The sequence below is a fragment of the Ictalurus furcatus genome, chromosome 7 (genome assembly GCF_023375685.1).
Source record: "Ictalurus furcatus strain D&B chromosome 7, Billie_1.0, whole genome shotgun sequence".
Classification (NCBI taxonomy): Eukaryota; Metazoa; Chordata; class Actinopteri; order Siluriformes; family Ictaluridae; genus Ictalurus; species Ictalurus furcatus.
In genome coordinates this window covers 27598920-27623720 of record NC_071261.1, presented here as the reverse complement: position 1 = coordinate 27623720, position 24801 = coordinate 27598920, and the positions used below count along the sequence as shown (strand labels likewise).

The following is a 24801-nucleotide window of genomic DNA, read 5'->3' as shown; positions in this document are numbered from 1 at the left end:
TTTAATGAGATTTCTACACTATAAATTCCAAAGACTAGTGAATATCTTGTGATTAGTAAGCGAGTTGCTTAAAAGGTGTAAAGGAGCAATAAGTCATCATAATTATTTTTGAAATGCTTTAAGAATAGAAAACTGACTCCAACATACCAAAACTTTTATTTAAATGAGACACTGGAGGAGATTCACCTGTTAATAATTATATTAATATTACTATATTTCAATGTAGGTCAATAGTATATTAACATTTATTTTGGTTGAAAAAAGTAAGAAAATTAAAATTGCAGTGTGAAGTAAGGAAGATAAAAGATTAAACTATACATAGGGCATGCAATATGCACATAAAAGACACACACACACACACACACACACACACACACACAGACAATGTTCTGGACAGTGCACATACTCACCAATAACATTTACCCAGAGTGCATCACTGTAGTGTGTGTAGTAGACTGGGTTTCCTCTTCCAGCTCTGCACTTGTACTGACCTCCATCAGAGACACTAACTGATCTGATGGTGTAGGAGTGTGTTTCAGTCTCAGTCTCAGTGCTCTGTGTGTGTTTGATCCAGTAAAACTTCCATCCATCAGACTGCAGCTTCAGTGTACAGGACAGATTCACTGAGTTTCCCATCATTACAGCTCCTTTAAGGTCTGATGTGAGTTCAGGTTTAGGATTTTCTGTTAAAGAAGAAACAAAAAGATTTCATTACAGGTGTAATCTTTACTGCACTACCCCTCTACAGAGTAAAAATGTTTCTATTAGTCTCACCTAAATAATAACTAGGCCTACATCTTTTCCTACTATTGTATTACTTTATTAGTGTAGCATAGTGAAAATAATCAAGTTCACATTTATTTGCCGAAAGAGAAACTGACCAAACATTAGACCACTAGCAGGTCCCTGCATGATGTGAAGTAAATAATCTAAGAAGTAAATAAAACTATTTACACAAGTGAACGACTTTCTTCTTGATGAACACACACTCAGATGCCTTTGGTCTTGCTGTACAAAGATGATGCATTCTTTTGCTACACGTTACTGTTTTAGTGAATATTATTCAAATGAACAAACAGAAGTTTAATCTCTCACTGATATTTCACGTTTTATATTTGTAAAATTCTGTTCTCAAATCTAAAAAGTTATTATATTTCAAAATGAGCTCTATCACTTCAGTTTACCTGCTGAACATTTTACACTTCAAATATCTAAACACTTCATTCCTGCATCTTCTACATCCTGACTGTGGTTTAGCAAAAAGTGATGTTTTATTACAATAAGTTACTGTGCCTTTAGTTCATGTAGCCAGTGTTTATGAGGCGAGTTTGCTGGCTGTAATAGGGTTTCTAACGCTGTGTGTTTATCAGACAAATTGACAAACCCACATTATGTGTATATAAAAGATATGTTTAAAGCAGTTCTATACAGAATACACCTTTACACTTTTCACTGTTCACGCAACAGACAATATTAACATAACAGATATAAACACGCTCACCTGATACAGTCAGTGTAACACCATCACTGGTCTGTGTGTATTTAGGATCTGATGACTTTGTTCCATAACATGTATAATCACCTTTATCAGAGTCTTTAATATCAGAGATTGTGTATGTTTTCTTTCCTGCAGCATCACTGAGTTCTGTGTTATCCCTATACCAGTGATACTGCCAGGTACTGCCGCTAGTCTGAATCTCACATGTGAGAGTGACGGTCTCCCCAAGGAACACGCGCCCAGCTGGCTGTATTTTCACTACAGGCTTTGGTCTCGCTATAGAAAGATAACAAACACTTAAACAGTTACAGTCTCTCAACATCAAAAATGCTTCACAGACTTCCTAACTTCCTAATCTGTAGTGAAATTGTACTGTAGAAAACATGACGTATCTCTCACTGTAATCATGGCTGGATCACTGAACTCTGACTCGTAGTTTACTGTATTGTTATTATTAGTTTGATGTTTTGTAAATAGTGTATCAAGTCATGCACCACAACCTGCACCTATCGGTAGCTATTTAGAAATGTTAGTCAGTTATTAAATTTACAACTCTTTACCGTGAATCTCCAGCAGTGAAACTTAAAAACCTTTTATAAATATGTAGAACCATTACAGTAGAATCAGCTTGACTAATAGATAAATAGAAACGTGTTTCTCGTACACTAAAATTATTAACGATATATATTTTTTTAAATGCTTTAAGAATGGAAAACACAGCAAAAGTTGCTTTATTTAAAGTAATATATAAAATATTTCTCACCTCTGACTGAAACCCAGCATTTCGGTGACTCTCCTCTCTCTGGGTGTTTACAGTGGTAGAAACCTTCACCTGACTTTGAGACATTACTGATGGTCATCTCTCCTGTAGTCTTGTTCTGCAGGACTGAACCATCTTTATAGAAATCAACACCAGAGGCTGAGATACTTGAGTTGCGATATAAACAGCGTAAAGTCAGAGGATTTCCCTCAGTCACAGGATGGACAGGACTCTCCAGGATCACATCACCATCTGTAGGAAAGAGAAAGACAACACTGAAATCAGAAAGTATGGGCTGTGTTTTATCTGGGAGGGTGTATGTACAGTAGTTTACCTTTAAAGAATTACTCTAAAAGAGGTAAACTATATTCACATTACCATGTAAAAGATACAATAACGGTACAAAAGGTGTACCCTTGAGGGGATCACCCCAATGACAAGGAAAGGTACAGTTTAGTATCATTTTAGTTTCTGAGAGTGTACAGATATAATATAAAAATAAAAACAATATAAAAACAGATGTGAGACATGATATTTTGAAAAAAAATCAGTCTAATTAAAGTTCCAGTATATGCACTAATGTGTTCCAAAGAAACTAATTTGTTTATTTTTTTCTCTCTCCCTAGGAAAGAACATTTAAAATACATTTAATAATATTCTACAATGTTTTTGGGTTTAGTTTTTTTTTTTTTTTTTTTTTGGATTTTAGTTATTTAGAATTGCAAGTTACTCAATTCTCATTATATTGTATCTATAATATTATAATTAATCTTAAATCCAGTTATGGACCATATCATGGTTTTGGAGCTAATAGTGCAGTCATTCAGAGCTACATGCTCTCCTGCCTGTACAATTAACATCATAAATCTTAAAGAACACAGCAGTAACGTAATAACTATGAACATCACTTATGCATCATGTTAAAGCTTTCATCATTTTCTTAGGTTATGGAAATAAAAAAAAAAACTATGCAGTTATGTTAAACATGACAGAGTGATGGAAAACTGAGACAGAGAGAAGGAAACAGAGAGCTACATGAGCTAAAGAGTTTAACATAATGTTAATTTAAAGTAACTAATGGCACTGTGTTCAGTAAAATTTCCAGATATTCCTCAATCACTTTCAGACATTAAAATAGGTTTCATTACAGTGCTGTCAATCACAAGATACTAAATTAGTTTTCATGTGTTATTATTACAACTAAGGTATCACTTATCTTCTTTACAATTCATTAAAATAGATTTTTTAATGTTACAGTAGGTCTGGTTTATGTATTAAACTATTACTGATGAGAACATTGAAGACTCACTGTGCACTGTGATGTTGACAGGATTACTGCGTCCTCCAGATTCAGACTGACACCAGTAAACTCCAGTGTGTGATGTAGAGAGGGGGCTGATGTTACATGTAGATCCTGAAACTGATGAACAATCAGACACTCTCTCACTGTGTGTGTATCCTCTCACTGTCCATCCAGTAGAGTCACTCTGGTCCTCACAGCTCAGTGAGAGAGAGTCAGCAGTAAAGTGTTGAGTTCTGCTGGGATTGATGATCAGAGACACTGGAGGAGATTCACCTGAAACACACACATTATATATTATGATGTTGAACAGAACAGATTAAACATGAGCGTGTCAAATAAAGCAATATATAAGAATGCTTAGATAGTATGTACTTGTCTTATTTTCAAAGAAATTTCAAATAAAAAAATATCAAAAAAAAAAAAAAAAATACACAAGTGTCATACAGTGTTAATCCTTTAAAGTCTGAGAAAACAGCAGTGAGTTCAGATTTAGTAACTACACACCTTTCCTAGTAGTTACTGAACACGGTGTAGGATGAGTAACTGAATAATAAACTGTCAGTTTAAAGAGTTAATTCTCACTATTTATTAACAATATACATTATGTTGAGACATGTTTACAAATCATCAAGTAATTAGATTTTAGTAATTCACTGGTCATTACTGGAGTTTATAAAATGCTCATGAAACAGTATAAAATAATAATGATTACACAACTGTAAAAGTTTCAGATTTTTTGTGCTACAAAAAATCTAAAAATGTTGTTGATTTATTTCCTTACCAGTGATGCACAGTGGCTGTAGGTTACTGTCCTGTGTGTGAAAGACTGATTCTCCTCTCTCTGCTCTGCACATATAAACTCCTGTGTGATTCACAGTAACATTAGTGAGAGTGTAGGAGCCTCCAGATCCTCTGCTGCTGTCTGAGAGGAGCTCTAAACCATACAAGACATTGCCACGATGGCCTGTTACTTCAATTAAGCCGTTTCTGTAGGGAACAGCAGTGTACCAGCTGAATGTCCAGCCTGTAGAGGAATGTTTAACCTCACAGCTTAGAGTCACTGAGTCTCCTTCAGTCAGCCAGCGCAGTGGAGACACACTCACTACTGCCTCTGCTGCATCTGATGGGCAACAAACGTAAAGAAATAAAATAAATAAAATCATACAGAGTGATAATCTTGTTACATATAATTAATGATAAGATAAAACAAACTCACACACTCACCTGATACAGTGAGTGTAACAGCATCACTGATCTCTGAGCTCCGAGAGTCACTGCTTCTCCTCCCTCTGCAGGTGTATTTACCACTGTTATCAGTTATAACTGAGCTGAAGCTGAACTCCTGTGTTGTGCGGTATGGGTAGAGTGTGTTATCTTTCTTATACCAGCTGTATGTCCACTCAGTGTCTCCTCCTCCCTGTATTTCACATCTGAGAGTCACAGTCTCTCCACTGAACACATGTTTATCAGGCTTTATAATCACCACAGCTTTAGGACTCTCTGTAAGAAAATTACACTGATATAATACACAGATTAGATCTCAGCACTATTATTAAATCAGAAGCAACATTTGTAGATGGGATTCTGATTTAAGATAACCACATTCAGTGCACATAAATCATCTGTACATTTTCAGGCTATTTCTACTGAACCATCATTTAATAACAACTGAACAACTGAAATGATGATGTACATTTTCCTACAAAAATACTTGTTTCTTTTTTAAATTAAATAAACTCATTACAAACTTCAGAACTAATAAAGTATGTTGATATTTGAATGTATGTTAATTATATTAAATATGATCATATTTAAATTTTTGTTAATAATAATATAATAATATTTCTTTTTGTTAAGTACAGAAATTAAAAGAGCGAAAAAAAAGTGAGTCTTCAGTGTGAAGTCAGCAAAATAAGAGATTAAACTAAGTGTAGCACATTAAAGATAAGGTCATATGCTAAAAATGACTAATTTACTGAGTAAAAATGATCTTTCTATTTGAAATGCTGCATTTCACTGGATCTAAGTGACAATAACTAGGACATACACTTACTGTGGTTTCTCATCATCACTCAATGCATATGTAAAGGGGTTAAATGAAGCATTATACTTTATAGAGTTCAGTGAAGTTCAAGCAATAGACAGTTTTATCCAGAATTAGCATACAGTTAGTGCTGTTAAAGTAGTGTGTCTGCTACAAGGCGATGTATTTCTTTCATATATATGTACAAAAATATACAAATGGATGATGTGGTGTAAATTTAGGTTAATAATAATAATGACTTTCATATAGTTTGTGGATCATTAATGAACAGATGAAAAGGTGACTTATTGTTTTGAAATATAGAATAATTAAGTATATTGTATATTGAGTACACTGAAAAGTGTATTTGTACATTGGAGCATGTTAATCAATGTGTTTATTACAGATTCAGGGATATGTAAATGATGCGTAGTCTTAAATAACTATACTATACGATCACTGGCTCTCTGCTATGATGTATGATGTTGATATAGGACTTATACTCTTGTAAGTTTTTCTTTAATAGTTGGAAGTTTGCAGTCCGTGTTTTGATAAGGACACAGCAGATTGTGCTGTTCCCTGCTGTGGGCTGGCTAGACTGGTCCTTTGTTCAATTATGCACATTTGTGTGGTTGCTGAACTCATTGCAGGCTGACATTGATGCAATATGTGATCATTCCACACGCTGAGAATAAAAGCTACCCATCAGCCTTCAAACTATGGAGTCTGATTTGTGAGAAAGTGAGGGAAGGAACGCTTGAACACAGAACAGACGGGGAAACACGTGTTTTCAGATCACGAACAATCACGCTCTAATCTTTTTCAGCCTTTCAGATTCTGCACCATCATTAACAAAACTTTGACTCTCTTCTGCATTCATTCACACTCAGACAGGTCTCGACTCGAGAAACTCAGCATCAGTGTGCTTTTTCTTTGTATGTAGTTGTGTAGATATAACTTATGCTGTGTTACTACCAAGCTGTGCTGTTAACATGCTTTGTGCTGTACAGGCTCTTACTCACCAGTAACATTTACCCAGAGTGCATCACTGTAGTGTGTGTAGTAGACTGGGTTTCCTCTTCCAGCTCTGCACCTGTACTGACCTCCATCAGAGACACTAACTGAGCTGTTTACAGTAGTAGTGTAGAAGTCGGTTTTAGCTTCAGTCTCAGTGCTCTGTGTGTGATTGCTCCAGTAAAACTTCCATCCAGCAGACTGCAGCTTCAGTGTACAGGACAGAGTCACTGAGTTTCCTCTCAGTAGAGCTCCTTTAAGATCTGACGTGAGTTCAGGTTTAGGTTTTTCTGTTAAAGAAGAAACACAAGTTCAGGATGTGAAGCCTTTACTACACAAATCACTTCTACAGAGTTAAACATGTTATTAATGTCTCTGATGATTGTGGTTTCAACTAAACAATAATTAGCCCTATGTATCTTATTTTATTACTTGTTTCAGTGCAGCATAGAAAGTCATAGCATAAAAATCATTTAAATAATCATATTCACTAAAAAGGGAATTATTTACTAAAAAGAGAAGATTAGACCAAATGCACATCCTTACATGATCTGATTCTTCAGTTCAAAAGCATTGTGTGGTTTATTCAACGTAAATAATTTAATAAATAAATAAGACTATTTACACAAATGAATATTTTCTCTTTGATTAGCACCTACTCGGATGTAGCTTTGTACAGCACGACTCAGCCTTCAGTCTTGCTGTACAAATATGATGCATTCTTTTGATACATATATATTTCTCTTATAGTGGAAATTAGCAATAAAAAAGGAAGTGAACAAAACTGAAAATAGCAAAACGAACTTGTTCAATTCTTTTATTATTTATTATAAGAAGGCAATTTCTCGCTGTTATTTGACATGCTTTATACTGTATTTGTAAAATGCTGTTCTACAATCTTAGATGTTTATTTAAAATACAAAAGGAGCTCTATCACAGGTTTACCTGCAGAAAACCTTTATTCTTCAAACATTTAAACACAATTCATTTTATTACAAGTTTTATTATAATAAGTTACTGTGATTTGCAGTCAGAGTTTATTAAAGTGAGTTCACTGACAGCATTAGAGCATCTAACATACTGTGTTCTATACAAAATACACCTCTACAATTTTCACTGTTAATGGAATAAACAATATGTGAGATAAAACACACTCACCTGATACAGTCAGTGTAACAGCATTACTGGTCTGTGTGTATTTAGGGTCTGATGACTGTGTTCCTTTACATGTATAATCACCTTTATCAGAGTCTTTAATATCAGTGATTGTGTATGTTTTCTTTCCTGCAGCATCACTGAGTTCTTCATTATTTCTATACCAGAGGTAACGCCAGGATTCTCCAGTCTGTATCTCACATGTGAGAGTGACGTTTTCCCCAATGAACACACGCTCAGCTGGCTGTACTTTCACTACAGGCTTTGGTCTCACTATAGAAACATAGCAAAAATATTTTAAACACATATAGAATCAATGAAACATAATATAATTACATAATTACACAAATATAATACTTCTTTAAACAGTTACTAAAATAATAAAATAATTACGTTTTCACCGTCTTCCTTTAAATCCGTAGTGAAAAAGTAGAAAACATGACGTACCTCTCACTGTAATTGTGGCTGGATCACTGATCTCTGAGTCGTAGTTTCCCCTGCTTGATTTACAGTAGTACTGTGTTTCTCCTTCATTAGAGACTGTTACACTGAGTGTGTTGGTGTCTGTGGTTCCAGGAGACGGGGGATTTGATTCCCGATAGCCACTGTACCAGAGAAAAGTCCATCCAGTAGACAGCAGATTACAGGTCAGAGTAACTCTGTCTCCAGTGTAGATGGAGCTCTGAGGATTTACACTCACAGTCGGTTTGGGTTTTTCTGTTGATATGAAATGATGAAGAGCCACTTTTACATTTACAACATAAGCAGTAGTTTTATCTTTGTGTCTAATTAAGAAATTAGATATAGTTTCATTTGTAAAGGTTACAGTGAGGTAATTTATTTATTTTTTTTTTTTTTAAAACAGTTTATATCCAGTACATTATTTGCAAAAAAAAATAAATAATAATAATAAAAAAATATTGAACCGAAGTGTAAAGGTCACCGATTTGCCCCGTGAATTGCCCCTGTTTTATGAATCAATTCTCAAATTCTGAAACACGCTGCACGCATTAGTGTGTTTTTTTTTTTTAAATATATCATTAAATCATTTAACTCTTTACTGTAAAAGCACCGCAATGAAACTTTGGCAGTAGAATCAGCTTGACTATTAGGTGAAGAAGAATGTGTTTCTCTAAAATGTCAATTATTTCCTAACAATTTAAATAATAGCTGAGGAAAAATGTCACACCAATCACAATAACTAATAAGTTGTAGTGATTCTTTACAAATCAAATTAATCAGTTACTTTAACATAGGAAAGTGATCAAAAGTAAACAGACAAAATGAGCTGTAAAATCATTATAATGATTTTTCATATGATAAAATCTGGAACAAAATCGGAAACTAGTGATAACATTTATATATATAAGTGATAACATACATTTACACACACATGCACACACACACACACACACACACCTGATACAGTGAGTGTAACAGGATCACTCGTCTTTGAGATCTGAGAGTCACTTCTCCTCCTCCCTCTGCAGGTGTATTTACCACTGTAATAATCACTGATGATGATCTCCTGTGTTGTGTGGGATGTGTAGAATGTGTTATGGTTCCTATACCTATACCAGTCGTACGTCCACTCAGTGTCTCCTCCCTGTATGTCACAGCTGAAAGTCACTCTCTCTCCTCTGAACACCTGTGTATCAGGCTTTATAATCACCACAGGTTTAGGACTCTCTGTAAGAAACAAAAACAAAATCACTACTGTTTCTATAAATGAATTCATTTCCATCACTATTATTTAAACAAGTATTAACACTTTAAAAATTGAATTGAATTAAATGATTAAGCTCTGACAGACAACAATCGCTACTGATGAAGTAAATGTAGATCACAATTTTAAATACAGACTCAGCCCTAAAAATAATCAGGTCACTGTACTGACAATTAACATCTACACTATTTATTCATGTCTGAATTACAGTGTGTTGGCGATCCTGTTTATCTTTTCATAAGATCTTTAGGAACGCTGAGTGTCAGCAAGGGAACAAACAATTAAAGATAAAAGATACACTGGTATGCTAGCAATGACTTACTGAGTACAATTTGATTGCTATTTTTACAAGTGAACTTCATGAAAAAAAAATAAAATATATATATATATATATATATATATATATATATATATATATATATATATATATATATATACACACACACAGTGAGGGAAAAAAGTATTTGATCCCCTGCTGATTTTGTACGTTTGCCCGCTGACAAAGAAATGATCAGTCTATAATTTTAATGGTAGATTTATTTGAACAGTGAGAGACAGAATAACAACAAAAAAAAATCCAGAAAAACGCATGTCAAAAATGTTATAAATTGATTTGCATGTTAATGAGGGAAATATGTATTTGACCCCTCTGCAAAACATGACTTAGTACTTGGTGGCAAAACCCTTGTTGGCAATCACAGAGGTCAGACGTTTCTTGTAGTTGGCCACCAGGTTTGCACACATCTCCGGAGGGATTTTGTCCCACTCCTCTTTGCAGATCTTCTCCAAGTCATTAAGGTTTCGAGGCTGACGTTTGGCAACTCGAACCTTCAGCTCCCTCCACAGATTTTCTATGGGATTAAGGTCTGGAGACTGGCTAGGCCACTCCAGGACCTTAATGTGCTTCTTCTTGAGCCACTCCTTTGTTGCCTTGGCTGTGTGTTTTGGGTCATTGTCATGCTGGAATACCCATCCACGACCCATTTTCAATGCCCTGGCTGAGGGAAGGAGGTTCTCACCCAAGATTTGACGGTACATGGCCCCGTCCATCGTCCCTTTGATGCGGTGAAGTTGTCCTGTCCCCTTAGCAGAAAAACACCCCCAAAGCATAATGTTTCCACCTCCATGTTTGACGGTGGGGATGGTGTTCTTGGGGTCATAGGCAGCATTCCTCCTCCTCCAAACATGGCGAGTTGAGTTGATGCCAAAGAGCTCCATTTTGGTCTCATCTGACCACAACACTTTCACCCAGTTGTCCTCTAAATCATTCAGATGTTCATTGGCAAACTTCAGACGGGCATGCATATGTGCTTTCTTGAGCAGGGGGACCTTGCGGGCGCTGCAGGATTTCAGTCCTTCACGGCGTAGTGTGTCACCAATTGTTTTCTTGGTGACTATGGTCCCAGCTGCCTTGAGATCATTGACAAGATCCTCCCGTGTAGTTCTGGGCTGATTCCTCACTGTTCTCATGATCAATGCAACTCCACGAGGTGAGATCTTGCATGGAGCCCCAGGCCGAGGGAGATTGACAGTTCTTTTGTGTTTCTTCCATTTGCGAATAATCGCACCAACTGTTGTCACCTTCTCACCAAGCTGCTTAGCAATGGTCTTGTAGCCCATTCCAGACTTGTGTAGGTCTACAATCTTGTCCCTGACATCCTTGGAGAGCTCTTTGGTCTTGGCCATGGTGGAGAGTTTGGAATCTGATTGATTGATTGCTTCTGTGGACAGGTGTCTTTTATACAGGTAACAAGCTGAGATTAGGAGCACTCCCTTTAAGAGTGTGCTCCTAATCTCAGCTCGTTACCTGTATAAAAGACACCTGGGAGCCAGAAATCTTTCTGATTGAGAGGGGGTCAAATACTTATTTCCCTCATTAAAATGCAAATCAATTTATAACATTTTTGACATGCGTCTTTCTGGATTTTCTTGTTGTTATTCTGTCTCTCATTGTTCAAATAAATCTACCATTAAAATTATAGACTGATCATTTCTTTGTCAGTGGGCAAACATACAAAATCAGCAGGGGATCAAATACTTTTTTCCCTCACTGTATGTGTATATATATATATATATATATATATATATATATATATATATATATATATATATATATATATATATATATACACACACAGTGATAATATATATATATCATATAGTGATAATATATATATCAGGGCAGCTCACACCAGCCCTGCTCAGCCGTGCTCACACTGTCTCTCGCTAACTTTAATAACATGATTTAGCTGAAAGAGTTCTCTGTATGTAGCTGTGTACATGTTGCTATATTGTGACTCTGCTCACATGTTGTTTATATGTTCAGTGTTGTGCAGAATCACTTAACAGAAAGTCTCTTACTCACCAATAACATTTACCCAGAGTGCATCACTGTAGTCTGTGTAGTAGACCGGGTTTCCTCTTCCACCTCTGCACTCGTAATAACCTCGATCATAGACACTAACTGGGCTGATGGTGGAGGAGTGTGTTTCAGTCTCAGTCTTGGTGCTCTGTCTGGGTTTGATCCAGTAAAACTTCCATCCAGCAGACTGCGGCGTCAGTGTACAGTACAGAGTCACTGAGTTTCCTGTCAGTACAGCTCCTTTAAGGCTTGATGTGAGTTCAGGTTTAGGTTTTTCTGTTAGAAATGAAACACAAGTTCAGGATGTGAAGTCTTTACTACACTAATCACTTCTACAGTAAAACAGTATTACTCTCTCTGTGATGACACTAAACATCTTATGGCTACTTTCAAATTATTTTACAATTTTCAGTTAGTAAAATGATGAGAATGAAAATAGGGATATTAAATGTAAAGCTTCACTGAGATTGAAGTGAGGTTCAGAAAATAACTGCTGTGTGATGATGCAGGTCTCTAATCTCTCTCTACTCTACATCAATTTATTTTTATGGGTGAATAGAGTAGGGTTGCAGCGGTATGAGATTTGAACGGTACGATAACCGTCTCAGAAAATATCACCGTTTCACACTATTATTATTATTATCATTATTATTGTTGTTGTTGTTGTTGTTATTATTATTATTATTTACAGTGACTAAAGAAATGAAAACAGAAGAGTTTTTTGTTTGAACAAACACTTTATTATAATTGAAACTTGAAATCATTATGTGTAAATAAATAAATAAATAAACAAATAAAACAATTCCCTTGTGAAAATAAATAAAATAAATAAAAAATCTCTTATTTAAAAAAAAAAGGTTGAACAAAAGATATTAGGATAAAAAAAGGAGCAGGACCTGCTGTGGCTTTGTTTGGAACTATTTTCGTTGGTGAAGTAGAGCAAAAACAGACAATATTGACTCTAAAATGTAAGTCACTTAATATTAGCTTATTGTTTACGTTAGCATAGCATGTTAAATTAACTACTAAATGAAAAATCACATCAGCTGTGTGAGCTTTTAAAATAATGTCCTATGATTATTAACAAATACTGAAGGTGTGTAATAGCACAGCCAGACTGCGCACACACACACACACACACACACACACATCGAAGTCAGTAACCATGTTTCCATCGACATATTTTTATATGAATTTTGGGACATCTCGTAAAAAATGCTGGATGGAAACACCAGATACGAATAAAATCTCCAAAATGCGCATTAAAAAAATTATGCACTCAATTGAAGCAGATAATATTTTTATTTGATAAGAAAACATGCACATAAACTACGATAGAACACATTTACTGAATAAATTCCTCGATGCGCATCAAAGTCATGTGACTTTTCCTCAACAAATCATGTGATTGGATAATTGGCTGATGTGATTGGATGTGATTGGATATTCAGCGCTTGTGGCCAACTTATCCTAACTTACCCAGAATGTTCCCCTCACGTTAACAAAAACTAACCTTCCCAGAATGCTGCAGGGAGTTTTTTTTGTAACAATCTAAAGAGAACCTATACAGAACATGTAAAATTCAAAATACATGTAAAATTCAGACATCTGTTTATCTGAGAAATATTACATCTAATCCACTTCGTCTGTGATAATGAAAGCAAACACCGCACGAGCGTCACTACGGGAAGCAGAAAGTGTCTGACTACATGGCTCCGTTTTCAACTCTTCCCCGACTACATGTGGCAACTCTCGCCGATCAGTTACAACCAGCCAAAGTCGAACACACCTGTTTTTTTCAAATTCAACTCGTGTAACTGTTTCTATCCGCTACAACTCCTAATGGCAGGTGTAAAGACAGTGCAACACTTTAACTAACATCTCAAAGGACATTACTGTCACTGTCACGTAACTTCTCTTTGTCTAACGTTAGGAAGCTAGTTAGCTACAACAGCACGCTAGATAGTTTATTAGATAGTTAGCTAGGGTAAGCAGTGTTGGATGGTAGCTAGCTAGCTGGCTAATTAGTTAGGTTTCACACATTAGTTCACAGTTGCACAGTTCAGGGAAGTAAAGTATAGAGACTGACATATAAAACTGTAATGTTTGGTCATGCCACACAGCCACAGTCATTAACTGTTGTAAATAAAATTTATGCTGTGTCCCGTATAAGTGGCAGCTGGGAAGTGCACAAAGACTTCAACACAGAGCTCTGACTTGAATGAAACATATACAGGCTTCTACAGTATAGGATTATACGTTACTGAATGCTGTATGAGGGTACAGGCTTCTACAGTACAGGATTATACGTTATTTGATGCTGTATGAGGGTACGGAGTTCTACAGTATAGGATTATACGTTATTTGATGCTGTATGACGGTACAGGCTTCTACAGTATAGTGTTACGTCAGGAGATGTATTGTGCTCATGTGTTCTCTCTCTCTCTCTCTAGCTTTCGTTTCGCTCTCACAGATCGCTCCACCTTAACTGGACGTGCTGACGTTGTGCACAGGGATTGGAGACGAGAAGACTGTGTGACTTTTAAAAGAAATAAGGATGTTATGTTGGGAGGAATGGGGATGTGTGTTGTCTGTGATCGTGTGGGGACGACTGAGTAGCGAATGTTTTCTTGGTGCTTGAGTGAACTCGCTTATTGTTTATACTGTGTACGAGTGAAAGAAGCGAGTGATTGAAGTGTGCCTACTGTGGTGTTTGGTAGGCTATTGTGTTGTCCCATTCCCCTGTCTTGCCTTATATGTTGTGGCTGAGTATAAGCCTTATTTTTTTATATATTGCAACCTATTGTAAATATAATTTTTTTTGGTATCACGAAAGCTGTAGGGGTTTGGTGCCGTTTATTTTGAGTCGGTCTTTTGTTCTCTGTTTTGAATCAGCAAGGGAGTTAGGTTAGACTCTGTATTTTATTTCAAAGTACCTTTTCTGTTGTTAGGTTATTTAAATTGATACGGGGCAAGATAGCGCAGGTTTTGTTTATTATTTTGGGCTTGCCCAGCCCTGAAGAGATTTGCTTTCTGAGTGATTCTGTTTGTTTTGGGATTATTTCCTTCTTGCAATCATTAAATTGGCAAGGTAATCAAAGAGTTGAATGAAACGTGTGTCCACCTCATTATTTTGATTATGAGTTATGTTAATACTTTTTATGTTACACCTCGACCCTAAACCGGGGTCATAACATAAATTGGGGCTCATCCGGGATCACCTGCATAGAGTGTGTGGAATGGCAAAAACAAATTTGGCTGAAAAACAAAAACAAATGAAGCAACGATTCAGTTTTGGTACTGCATCCCATTCCTGGTTCAACATTGCAGGCAAGGCTTTCTGGACCCTACATTATAGAACAGAATTTGAGTAGTACAGACTATGTTCTTGGTACCCCAGACTGTAGAAAAAAAACCTGTGTGTGTTATATCAATATGCTTAAGAAGTATGTAAAGAGAGCAGATGGTGCCAAAGCAGAGTCTCTGCCTGTTGCCTTTGTAGCACAACAGCCCGCTGCTGTGGACAGTGAGGATAACGGATGGGTTGGCAGTCATAGGGAGACTGGACTGCCCAAGCTCCCTAACTCTATATAAAATATTAAACAATATTAACAAACGGTTTAATTATCTCTGTCATTCTCATCGAAGAGATATTGTGTGGTTGATAAAACATTTCCCTTCTCTCTTCTCAGATAATCTCACTCAGACTAATGTTCTGTTTCATGACATTGAGGTTTTCGGAGTCACACCCCATCAAACAGCATCCATATCAGGTTAACACTGCTAAGAGAGAAGAAATGAGGAAAGAGGTAAATTACCTATTAAAAAATGGTCTTGCTGTGCCCAGCTCAAGTCTGTGGAGCTCGCCTTGTATTCTTGTGCCAAAGTCAGATGGCTCCCTCATATTTTGTACAGACTACAGGAACATGAATAATGTCACTAAAACCCAATTCTTTCCCCTTACCTAGGATGGAGGATTGTATAGACAGAGTAGGGTTTTGTTATGCCAGATAATTTCCTTCAGTATACGATTATGGTCTTTGGGATGCGAAATGCCCCAACTACTTTCCAGCAGCTATTGCAGAGGGTTTTGTCCAGGGTAGCGAATTGCGAAGTCACATTAATACCCTGCATGAAGTGTTTGTCCGGCTAGCAAGATCCAATTTAACTGTGAATTTGGCCAAGTGTGAATTTGGTAAAGCAGTGGTCACATACCTCGGTAAACAAGTGGGCCAAGGCCAGGTGAGCCCTGTCAATGCCAAATTAGACACAATTGTGAATTTTCCTACTCCCAGAACCAAAAGGGAATTACACTGATTGTTGGGGATGGTGGGATACTACCATCCCCAACAAGAGCTTTTTGCAAGAATTTTTCTTCCGTGGTGTAGGGCTGCACAATTAATCAAATATCAATTACGATTTTGACTGCCCACGATTACATGAACATGATCAACTGCAATATTGATGTTTAAAGTTCGTCCTCAGCTCATAGAAAACTCCACTGCAGATCAAATCAAGAGCTTCCTAAACTTACAGCCAGTCACCATAGAGTGGAGCAGAGATGACGTCATTTTGTAACGCCAAAACCCGGAAACGAGTTAGCGTTTTAATGATCGAGCTGCCAGCTTCGCTTCGAGCTCCAGTGTTCACGCGAGGGAAAATTATTACACTATCATGTTGCTAAATGGGACTACAGAGGTTGTCGTGGACATTAAACGTCATCACACCGAACAGGAAAATACTTTGCAGATAAACTGGTTCAGGTCTGCTGTGCACAATTCCCTAAAAAATGTGGATGAAGATTCATCCACAGAATAAATGTGTATTATGGAAAATGTTTTAAATCTAGTTTAGAAAAGTTGTCGGAAGCTTGGTGATGGTGATGTTGAAGTCGAGTGACCGTGGTGTAGTTAGTTTACAGCGTACGGTTAGCTTTTAATTTCTGGAGATTGTATTTAGGCTTCAAACTTCATAAAGGTTGTGTCAATTTGTGAAAATTATCTTGATGGACAAAACGTGTTAGTGTTGTAAACATTTATTGATTACAGAGCTTATTTTCTGTGATAATCCAAAAGCCTATGGGAAAATGCGATTGGGTTTTTTGTCGAGGGAACCAGTGTGATGATGACTTCCGGGTTCGAGTATGAAATGACGTCGTCCCTGCACCACTCTATTGGATGATTTGTCTGCATCTCTCCTCCTGTAAAACACTGTTATCGCCTTTTCTGCATGCGCCTGAAATGTTTTCATTTGGTTGCATATTGTTTGATGGCATTTTTATTTTTACTTTTCCTATATTTTGGGTACAATTTTATTTATATTTTGCTTCTATGAGATGATGCACTTTAAACACCAGTCTAATTTGATGCAAAGATTTGTACATTAGCAGGAATGTAGCACAACATGGAGGTGAAAGCAGCAGTCTGTTTATTTAAATGTGAAAGTGCATTAAAAAATATGTTGTCCCTAAAATCAACGAATAATCGTGATAAATAACTGTGATCTCAATATTGATCAAAAATAATCGTGATTATCATTTTGGCCATAATCGTGCAACCCTATGTTCCACCAGTCAGACTGAGTAATAAGTGATGATTCCTGTCTTGACCAGTAATCAAGTGAATTAGTCTTTAAGGTAGAAAAGTGAAATTTAAGAGTAAACAGACAGAAGGAAGCTGTAAAGTTGTTGTAATGAGACTCAGTTACAGTGTAGTTCACTGAAAAATAATCTGGAACAAATCTGAAAGCTGGAATTATTGATATACTTTACATATAATAAAAACAAAAGTAATAGCATATTATAACAAAAAGTAATAACATAAACTCACACACTCACCTGATACAGTGAGTGTAACAGCATCACTGATCTCTGAGATCTGATAGTAACTGCTTCTCCCTCTGCAGGTGTATTTACCACTGTCAGAGTCTGTAACTGAGCTGATGCTGAACTCCTGTTTTGTGTGGTGACGGTTCTCTTTATCATTCTTATACCAGCTGTATGTCCACTGAGTGTCTCCTCCTCCCTGTCTGTTACATCTGAGAGTCACTCTCTCTCCTTTGTACACCTGTGTATCAGGCTCTATATTCACCACAGGTTTAGGCCTCACTGTGAAAAAAACAACAACATTTTTAAATGTATGAATTAATTCCCAACAGCATTATTTCAATGAGTAGTAAGATTTTAAAATGGAATACAGTATATCTGCCACATGTAAATGATTAAGTTCTGTCAGAGGTGGACTGAGTCATTTTAACAATCACTACTAATGAAGTAAATGTAGATCACAGTTAGGAAAACTGACTCAAACCTAAAATTAATCAAGTTACTGTTCTGATCATTTAGATCTTTTTCACTACTGATTCATGTCTGAGTTACAGTGTGTTTGCTGTCCTGTTTTCCTGAATATTCATCTTTAGGAACACTGAGTGACAGCAAGGGAACAAGAAACTAAAGGTAAAAGATACACAATAATGCTAGAAATAACTGACTGAGTATAATTTAATCACAGTTTTAACAGGTATATTTAATAAAAAAGAAAAAATAATGCTAGAAAACAATAATTCTGATGTACACATCCTTACTCATCACTGCATATCTGCACACACACATACACACACCCTTGTTATTGATCTCTCTCATTGTTTCAGATTCTACATCCTCTAGCGCATTTTAAACAACCAACAGACGCGACAGAACATGTTCAGTCGGTGAAAACTAATGCTGACAAACACAAAATCTCTCACATATACATAGAGGTGTGACAACTAATCGATAAAATCTATAATAATCGATTATGAAAATTGTTCTCAACGAATCTCATTATCGATTAGTTGGTCTGCCCGTGGTACATTTACTCATTATGTTACTTCTGTTCCGAAAACACGCTTCGGAGAGTAAATACTAAAGTTGTGTCCCAAATGATGTACTATACAATTGAGCTGACGATGGAGCATTGATGGATTTCATTTAAATTTATTTACAAATGAAATGATAATTTGCAAAAACCTATGAGTGGAGACAAGTTCATGTGTCACACTGATGGATGAAATAAACTAAAGATAATTCAGAGTCAAATTAAATGTCACACCAACAATAACATTTAAAAAATAAAATCTTGAAATGTTTTGATTAAATTTTGAATGTCCATGTTAAATATTAATAAAATAAAGTAACATATATAGAAATGTTAAATATATAGCCTATAATTGTTTTGGAGTGAGGGGGTCCTTGTGTATTGTTCGAAATATTCTAGGGGTCCAGAGCTCACAAAAGGTTGAGAACCACTGGTCTAGTGTATGAATTTCAGAAAGGTAATATCATCTCAAATGGAACACATTAGTTTTTTACTAACCGGAAGTATAAGCGGCTTCTTAGTCGACGGCGTATGATGTCGTACGTATGTAATGTGATGCCGCTAGCTTTAGCAGACACCCAGAGTCACCGACAGTGACTTTTTTCAGTTTACTGTTTATGTCAGTGTTACCGTTTATTCCCAACATGACCTCAGTCACCATCAGATGGAGGCGTAATTGTCAACTGACTGAGGAAGAAAGTGTGCGACCTGCAAGTCCTCTAAGGCAGGGGACATTTCACATTAAACACCCTGAAGAAGATCAAACTTTATAAAGTGGAGTTTGTGTAGCACTGAAGCACGACAGTGTTCAGTGTTCAAAATGCTCCACTGTGTGCAAGGGCTTGGGGAAACTGATGCAAGTTGCTTAAAAGATTTAGTTTAATTGAAGTTTATTCTCATTATATGCAGTATTTGCACGCTTGCAGTGTAACTTCTGTTGTTTACTATAACGGAAGTGATCTGTTAGTAACGAGGCCGTATTGCTCCTCACTCGCAGTGAGAGTGCTAGATGGGAAGTTAGATCTGTAATGTCCAATTAAAACACTTAAAACACTTAAAACACTATCAAAAGTAAAACAATATGCCTAAAGGCAGTGAGCAACAGAAACCATAAGGTGCAGTGAAAGGGAGTTTTTATTATTAATTTGAGACTGTAAATTAATTCATTAATTAACAAAAATAATTAATTTTTGTGCATCCATAAAAAGTAATACATATATATATATATATATATATATATATATATATATATATATATGTATTACTTTTTATGGATGCACAAAAAGCACTGAATTAATTTACAGTCCTAAATGAATAATATATATTCTGGTGTGTCTGAGTATTGGGTTCTTTTCAGTCTTGTTTAATTGGACAAACAATTGTGTAGTCTGAAGTTTATATTTGTAACACTCTGTTTGTGGATTTTATTTTAAATAAACGAAAAAATAATCGGCCAACTAACCGATTATGAAAATAATCATTAGTTGCAGCCCTACATGTACATTACAACACAATGGAATTCTTTTTTTGCATATCCTAGATTGTTAGGAAGTTGGAGTCAGCAAGCAGGGTCAACCATGACACGGCACATCTGGAGCAGAGATGGTTAAGGGCCTTGTTCAAGGGCCCAACAGTGGCAGCTTGGCAGTGATGGGGCTTGAACCTTCTGATCAGTAACCCAGCGCCTTACCCGTTGAGCCACAACTGCTGACAGAGCTAACACACAGGTGTCTGTCTGTGCGGTGTGAACCGGGCTTTACACTCAGTGGTTCAGTATAAAAGTTCGACCCTCGTCCTCTTCACTCATTCACACTCAGGCAGGTCTCCACTCGAGCATGTTGATGTTTCTGAAGCAGTAACTTTATGAAGCCCCTTTTACAGCCTCTGAGCAGCTTGTTAAAAGAGTTTTACAGGTTTTGGTGACATTTTCTACCAAAGCTAAACTAGTGTTGTTCCACTTGCTTTCCAGCTCACCTCACACCAGCCCTGCTCAGCCGTGCTCATACTGTCTCTCTCTAACTTTAATAACATGATTTAGCTGAAAGAGTTCTCTGTATGTAGCTGTCTCATGTTGCTATATTGTGACTCTGCTCACATGTTGTTTGTATATTCAGTGTTGTGCAGAATCAATTAACAGAAAGTCTCTTACTCACCAATAACGTCTACCCTGAGTTCATCACTGTAGTCTGTGTAGTAGACTGGGTTTCCTCTTCCAGCTCTGCACTTGTAATAACCTCGATCATAGACACTACCTGGGTTGATGGTGTAGGAGTGTGTTTTAGTCTCAGTCTCAGTTCTCTGTCTTCGTTTGCTCCAGTAAAACTTCCATCCATCAGACTGCGGCTTCAGTGTACAGTACAGAGTCACTGAGTTTCCTGTCAGTGCAGCTCCTTTAAGGCTTGATGTGAGTTGAGGTTTAGGTTTTTCTGTTAGAAATGAAACACAAGTTCAGGATGTGAAGTCTTTACTACAATAATCACTTCTACAGTAAAACAGTATTACTCTCTCTGTGATGACACTATGTCACTTATGTCTTTGTCCTTCGTCATTAAGTCCTCTCCAAACCTTAACTTTCTGGACAGAAGGTACTCTGATCCCTTAGAGTTTTTCTATAGAAGCTCTTTGGTTGACCTCGTTGTGAACTTTAAGATAACTGGTTGAACTTTCTCAGCGCTTTTCCTTCTGACTCAGTGTACAATGTCTATATGATGGGGAAAGATGTCTGGAGACTCCGGTGCCACAGCACAGCAGATATCAATCACTGGATGTTTGACGTTCTCTCCTTCTTGCTTTGCCATACTGTAAAGCCTCAGATTTCATTCAGAAATTTACAGTCACACTTGTGTGTTTATGAATTGTGTGTTGCATTTGTGAATATGAATTAGGATATGAATGTGTGGGATAGTCTTTGCGAATATATTCACATTTTTTGTGACTGTGAATTAGCTTATGCATTCCTGAATCTGATTTTTATAAATGTATTAATTTTGAGATTATACTATCTCCATACTCACTATTCACAGTCCCGCCTGTACTGGAGAACATAAAGTTTGAATCACAGAAACACAATGTAACTCTTGAGTAGACCTCGACTCGAAACTAAACTTTTATACATTTTGCACAACCCAATGTGGTCGTAGTACTCAGTTTTTTTTTAAAATTTATCTTAGTTTCCTCTCATATCAAATGACAACTGCACCTGCATGTGCACTAGTTAGCTAAGGAAAATGCAAATATGTCAAAATAAGTCTTTAAAAATACTCGTAGATCCCTACACATTTGAAAATCTTGAAAATTATTAAATTATAAACATTTGTGTATGATTTCACTTTTTAAAAAAACAACAAAAAAACAACAAAAAAACAAACAAACTTGTTTTTGTCATTTTTAACAAGCAGATGTTTATAGCTGAATTACTCCAGTCAGTGAAAGTCATACTCTTTGGTACAGCTGATGTGTTACAGAAACTCTGTGTTGGACTGAGATGTGTTCTAGTTCTTGTGTGCGCATGTTAAAGAAAAATGGAGTACAGTGTGTTTTGCTGTTGGAAGTTTGGGTTGACACAACCTGCACCTCCAACTGCACACATCAGTATCTATTTAAAAATCTTCTTCACTCAACTAAAGTAGCAGGAGCATCAGCTTGACTATTAGGGGAAGAACATGTTCCTTATACACATCAGTTATTTCCTAACAATTTAAATAATAGCTGAGGAAAAATGTCACACCAATCAGAAGATCTAATAAGTTGTATTGATTCTTAACAAATCAGATTTTTTCCTCATAGGATAAAATCTGGAACTAAGCATAACTTTCACATATATAAGTAATAACATTCACACACTCACCTGATACAGTGAGTGTAACAGGCTCACTCGTCTTTGAGATCTGAGAGTCACTTCTCCTCCCTCTGCAGGTGTATTTACCACTGTCATAATCACTGATGATGATCCCCTGTGCTGTGATGGATGGGTTGAATGTTTTATCGTCCCTATACCAGTCGTACGTCCACTCAGTGTCTCCTCCTCCCTGTATGTCACAGCTGAAAGTCACAGTCTCTTCTCTGAACACCTGTGTATAAGGCTTTATAATCACCACAGGTTTAGGACTCTCTGTAAGAAACAAAAACAAAATCAGAACTGTTTCTATAAATGAATTCATTTCCAGCACTATTATTTTACCAAATAATTAATCTCTGACAGACAACAATCACTACTGATGAAGTAAATGTAGATCACAATTTTAAATACAGACTCAGCCCTAAAAATAATCAGGTCACTGTACTGACAATTAACATCTACACTATTTATTCATGTCTGAATTACAGTATGTTGGCGATCCTGTTTATCTTTTCATAAAATCTTTAGGAACGCTGAGTGTCAGCAAGGGAACAAGAAACTAAAGGTAAAAGATACACTGGTATGATATCAATGATTTACTGAGTACAATTTGATATTTGATTTTTTTTTTATAAATAACTTATATATATATATATATATATATATATATATATATATATATATATATATATATATATATATATATACACACAGTATCTCACACAGTATATACAGTATGTCACAAAAGTGAGTACACCCCTCACATTTGTGTAAATATTTGATTATATATGTTAATGTCACAACACTAAAGAAATGACACTTTGCTACAATGTAAAGTAGTGAGTGTACAGCTTGTATAAATGTAATTTTGTAAAATTTTACAGTGTAAATTTGCTGTCCCCTCAAAATAACTCAACACACAGCCATTAATGTCTAAACCGCTGGCAACAAAAGTGAGTACACCCCTAAGTGAAAATGTCCAAATTGGGCCCAAAGTGTCAATATTTTGTGTGGCCACCATTATTCTCCAGCACTACCTTTAACTCAGGCAGGTCTCCACTCGAGCATGTTGATGTTTCTGAAGCAGTAACTTTATGAAGCCCCTTTTACAGCCTCTGAGCAGCTTGTTAAAAGAGTTTTACAGGTTTTGGTGACGTTTTCTACCAAAGCTAAACTAGTGTTGTTCCACTTGCTTTCCAGCTCACCTCACACCAGCCCTGCTCAGCCATGCTCACACTGTCTCTCTCTAACTTTAATAACATGATTTAGCTGAAAGAGTTCTCTGTATGTAGCTGTGTACATGTTGCTATATTGTGACTCTGCTCACATGTTGTTTATATGTTCAGTGTTGTGCAGAATCACTTAACAGAAAGTCTCTTACTCACCAATAACTTTTAGTGGGAGTTCATCACTGTAGTGTGTGTAGTAGACTGGGTTTCCTCTTCCTGCTCTGCACCTGTACTGACCTCCATCAGAGACACTAACTGAGCTGATGTTGTAGAAGTCTGTTTCAGTCTCAGTCTCAGTGCTCTGTGTGGGTTTGATCCAGTAAAACTTCCATCCATCAGACTGTGGCTTCAGTGTACAGGACAGAGTCACTGAGTTTCCTGTCAGTGCAGCTCCTTTAAGGCTTGATGTGAGTTGAGGTTTCGGTTTTTCTGTTAGAAATGAAACACAAGTTCAGGATGTGAAGTCTTTACTATACTAATCACTTCTACAGTAAAACAGTATTACTCTCTCTGTGATGTCACTAAACATCTTAGGACTACTTTCAATTATTTTACAATTTTCAGTTAGTAAAATGATGAGAATGAAAATAGGGATATTAAATGTAAAGCTTCACTGAGATTGAAGTGAGGGTCAGAAAATAACTGCTGTGTGATGATGCAGGTCTCTAATCTCTCTCTACTCTACATCAATTTATTTTTATGGGTGAATAGAGTAGGGTTGCAGCGGTATGAGATTTGAACGGTACGATAACCGTCTCAGAAAATATCATGGTTTCGCGCTATTATTATTATTATCATTTTCATTATTATTATTAATATTATTGTTGTTGTTTTGTTGTTGTTATTATTATTATTACTATTATTATTATTTACAGTGACTAAAGAAATGAAAACAGAAGAGTTTTTTGTTTGAACAAACACTTTATTATAATTGAAACTTGAAATCATTATGTGTAAATAAATAAATAAATAAATAAACAAATAAAACAATTCCCTTGTGAAAATAAATAAAAAATCTCTTATTTAAAAAAAAAGGTTG

The 24801-nt window shown here is 36.2% G+C and overlaps 1 protein-coding gene across 1 annotated transcript in view; it reads right to left on the bottom strand.

The window, feature by feature from the left end:
- The window catches only part of LOC128610727 (Fc receptor-like protein 5), a 30180-nt gene that overhangs the window by 1631 nt on the left and 3748 nt on the right, over positions 1-24801 (bottom strand). The window contains exons 2-13 of the mRNA XM_053630144.1: positions 24104-24191; positions 23919-23968; positions 22543-22806; positions 20849-21121; positions 9173-9442; positions 6607-6888; positions 4786-5061; positions 4343-4681; positions 3568-3834; positions 2262-2510; positions 1502-1774; positions 411-683 (exon numbers count right to left, since the gene is read on the bottom strand). Coding sequence (XP_053486119.1) covers positions 411-683; positions 1502-1774; positions 2262-2510; positions 3568-3834; positions 4343-4681; positions 4786-5061; positions 6607-6888; positions 9173-9442; positions 20849-21121; positions 22543-22806; positions 23919-23968; positions 24104-24191 — 2904 coding nt within the window. The remainder of the gene's footprint in view (positions 1-410; positions 684-1501; positions 1775-2261; positions 2511-3567; positions 3835-4342; positions 4682-4785; positions 5062-6606; positions 6889-9172; positions 9443-20848; positions 21122-22542; positions 22807-23918; positions 23969-24103; positions 24192-24801) is intronic.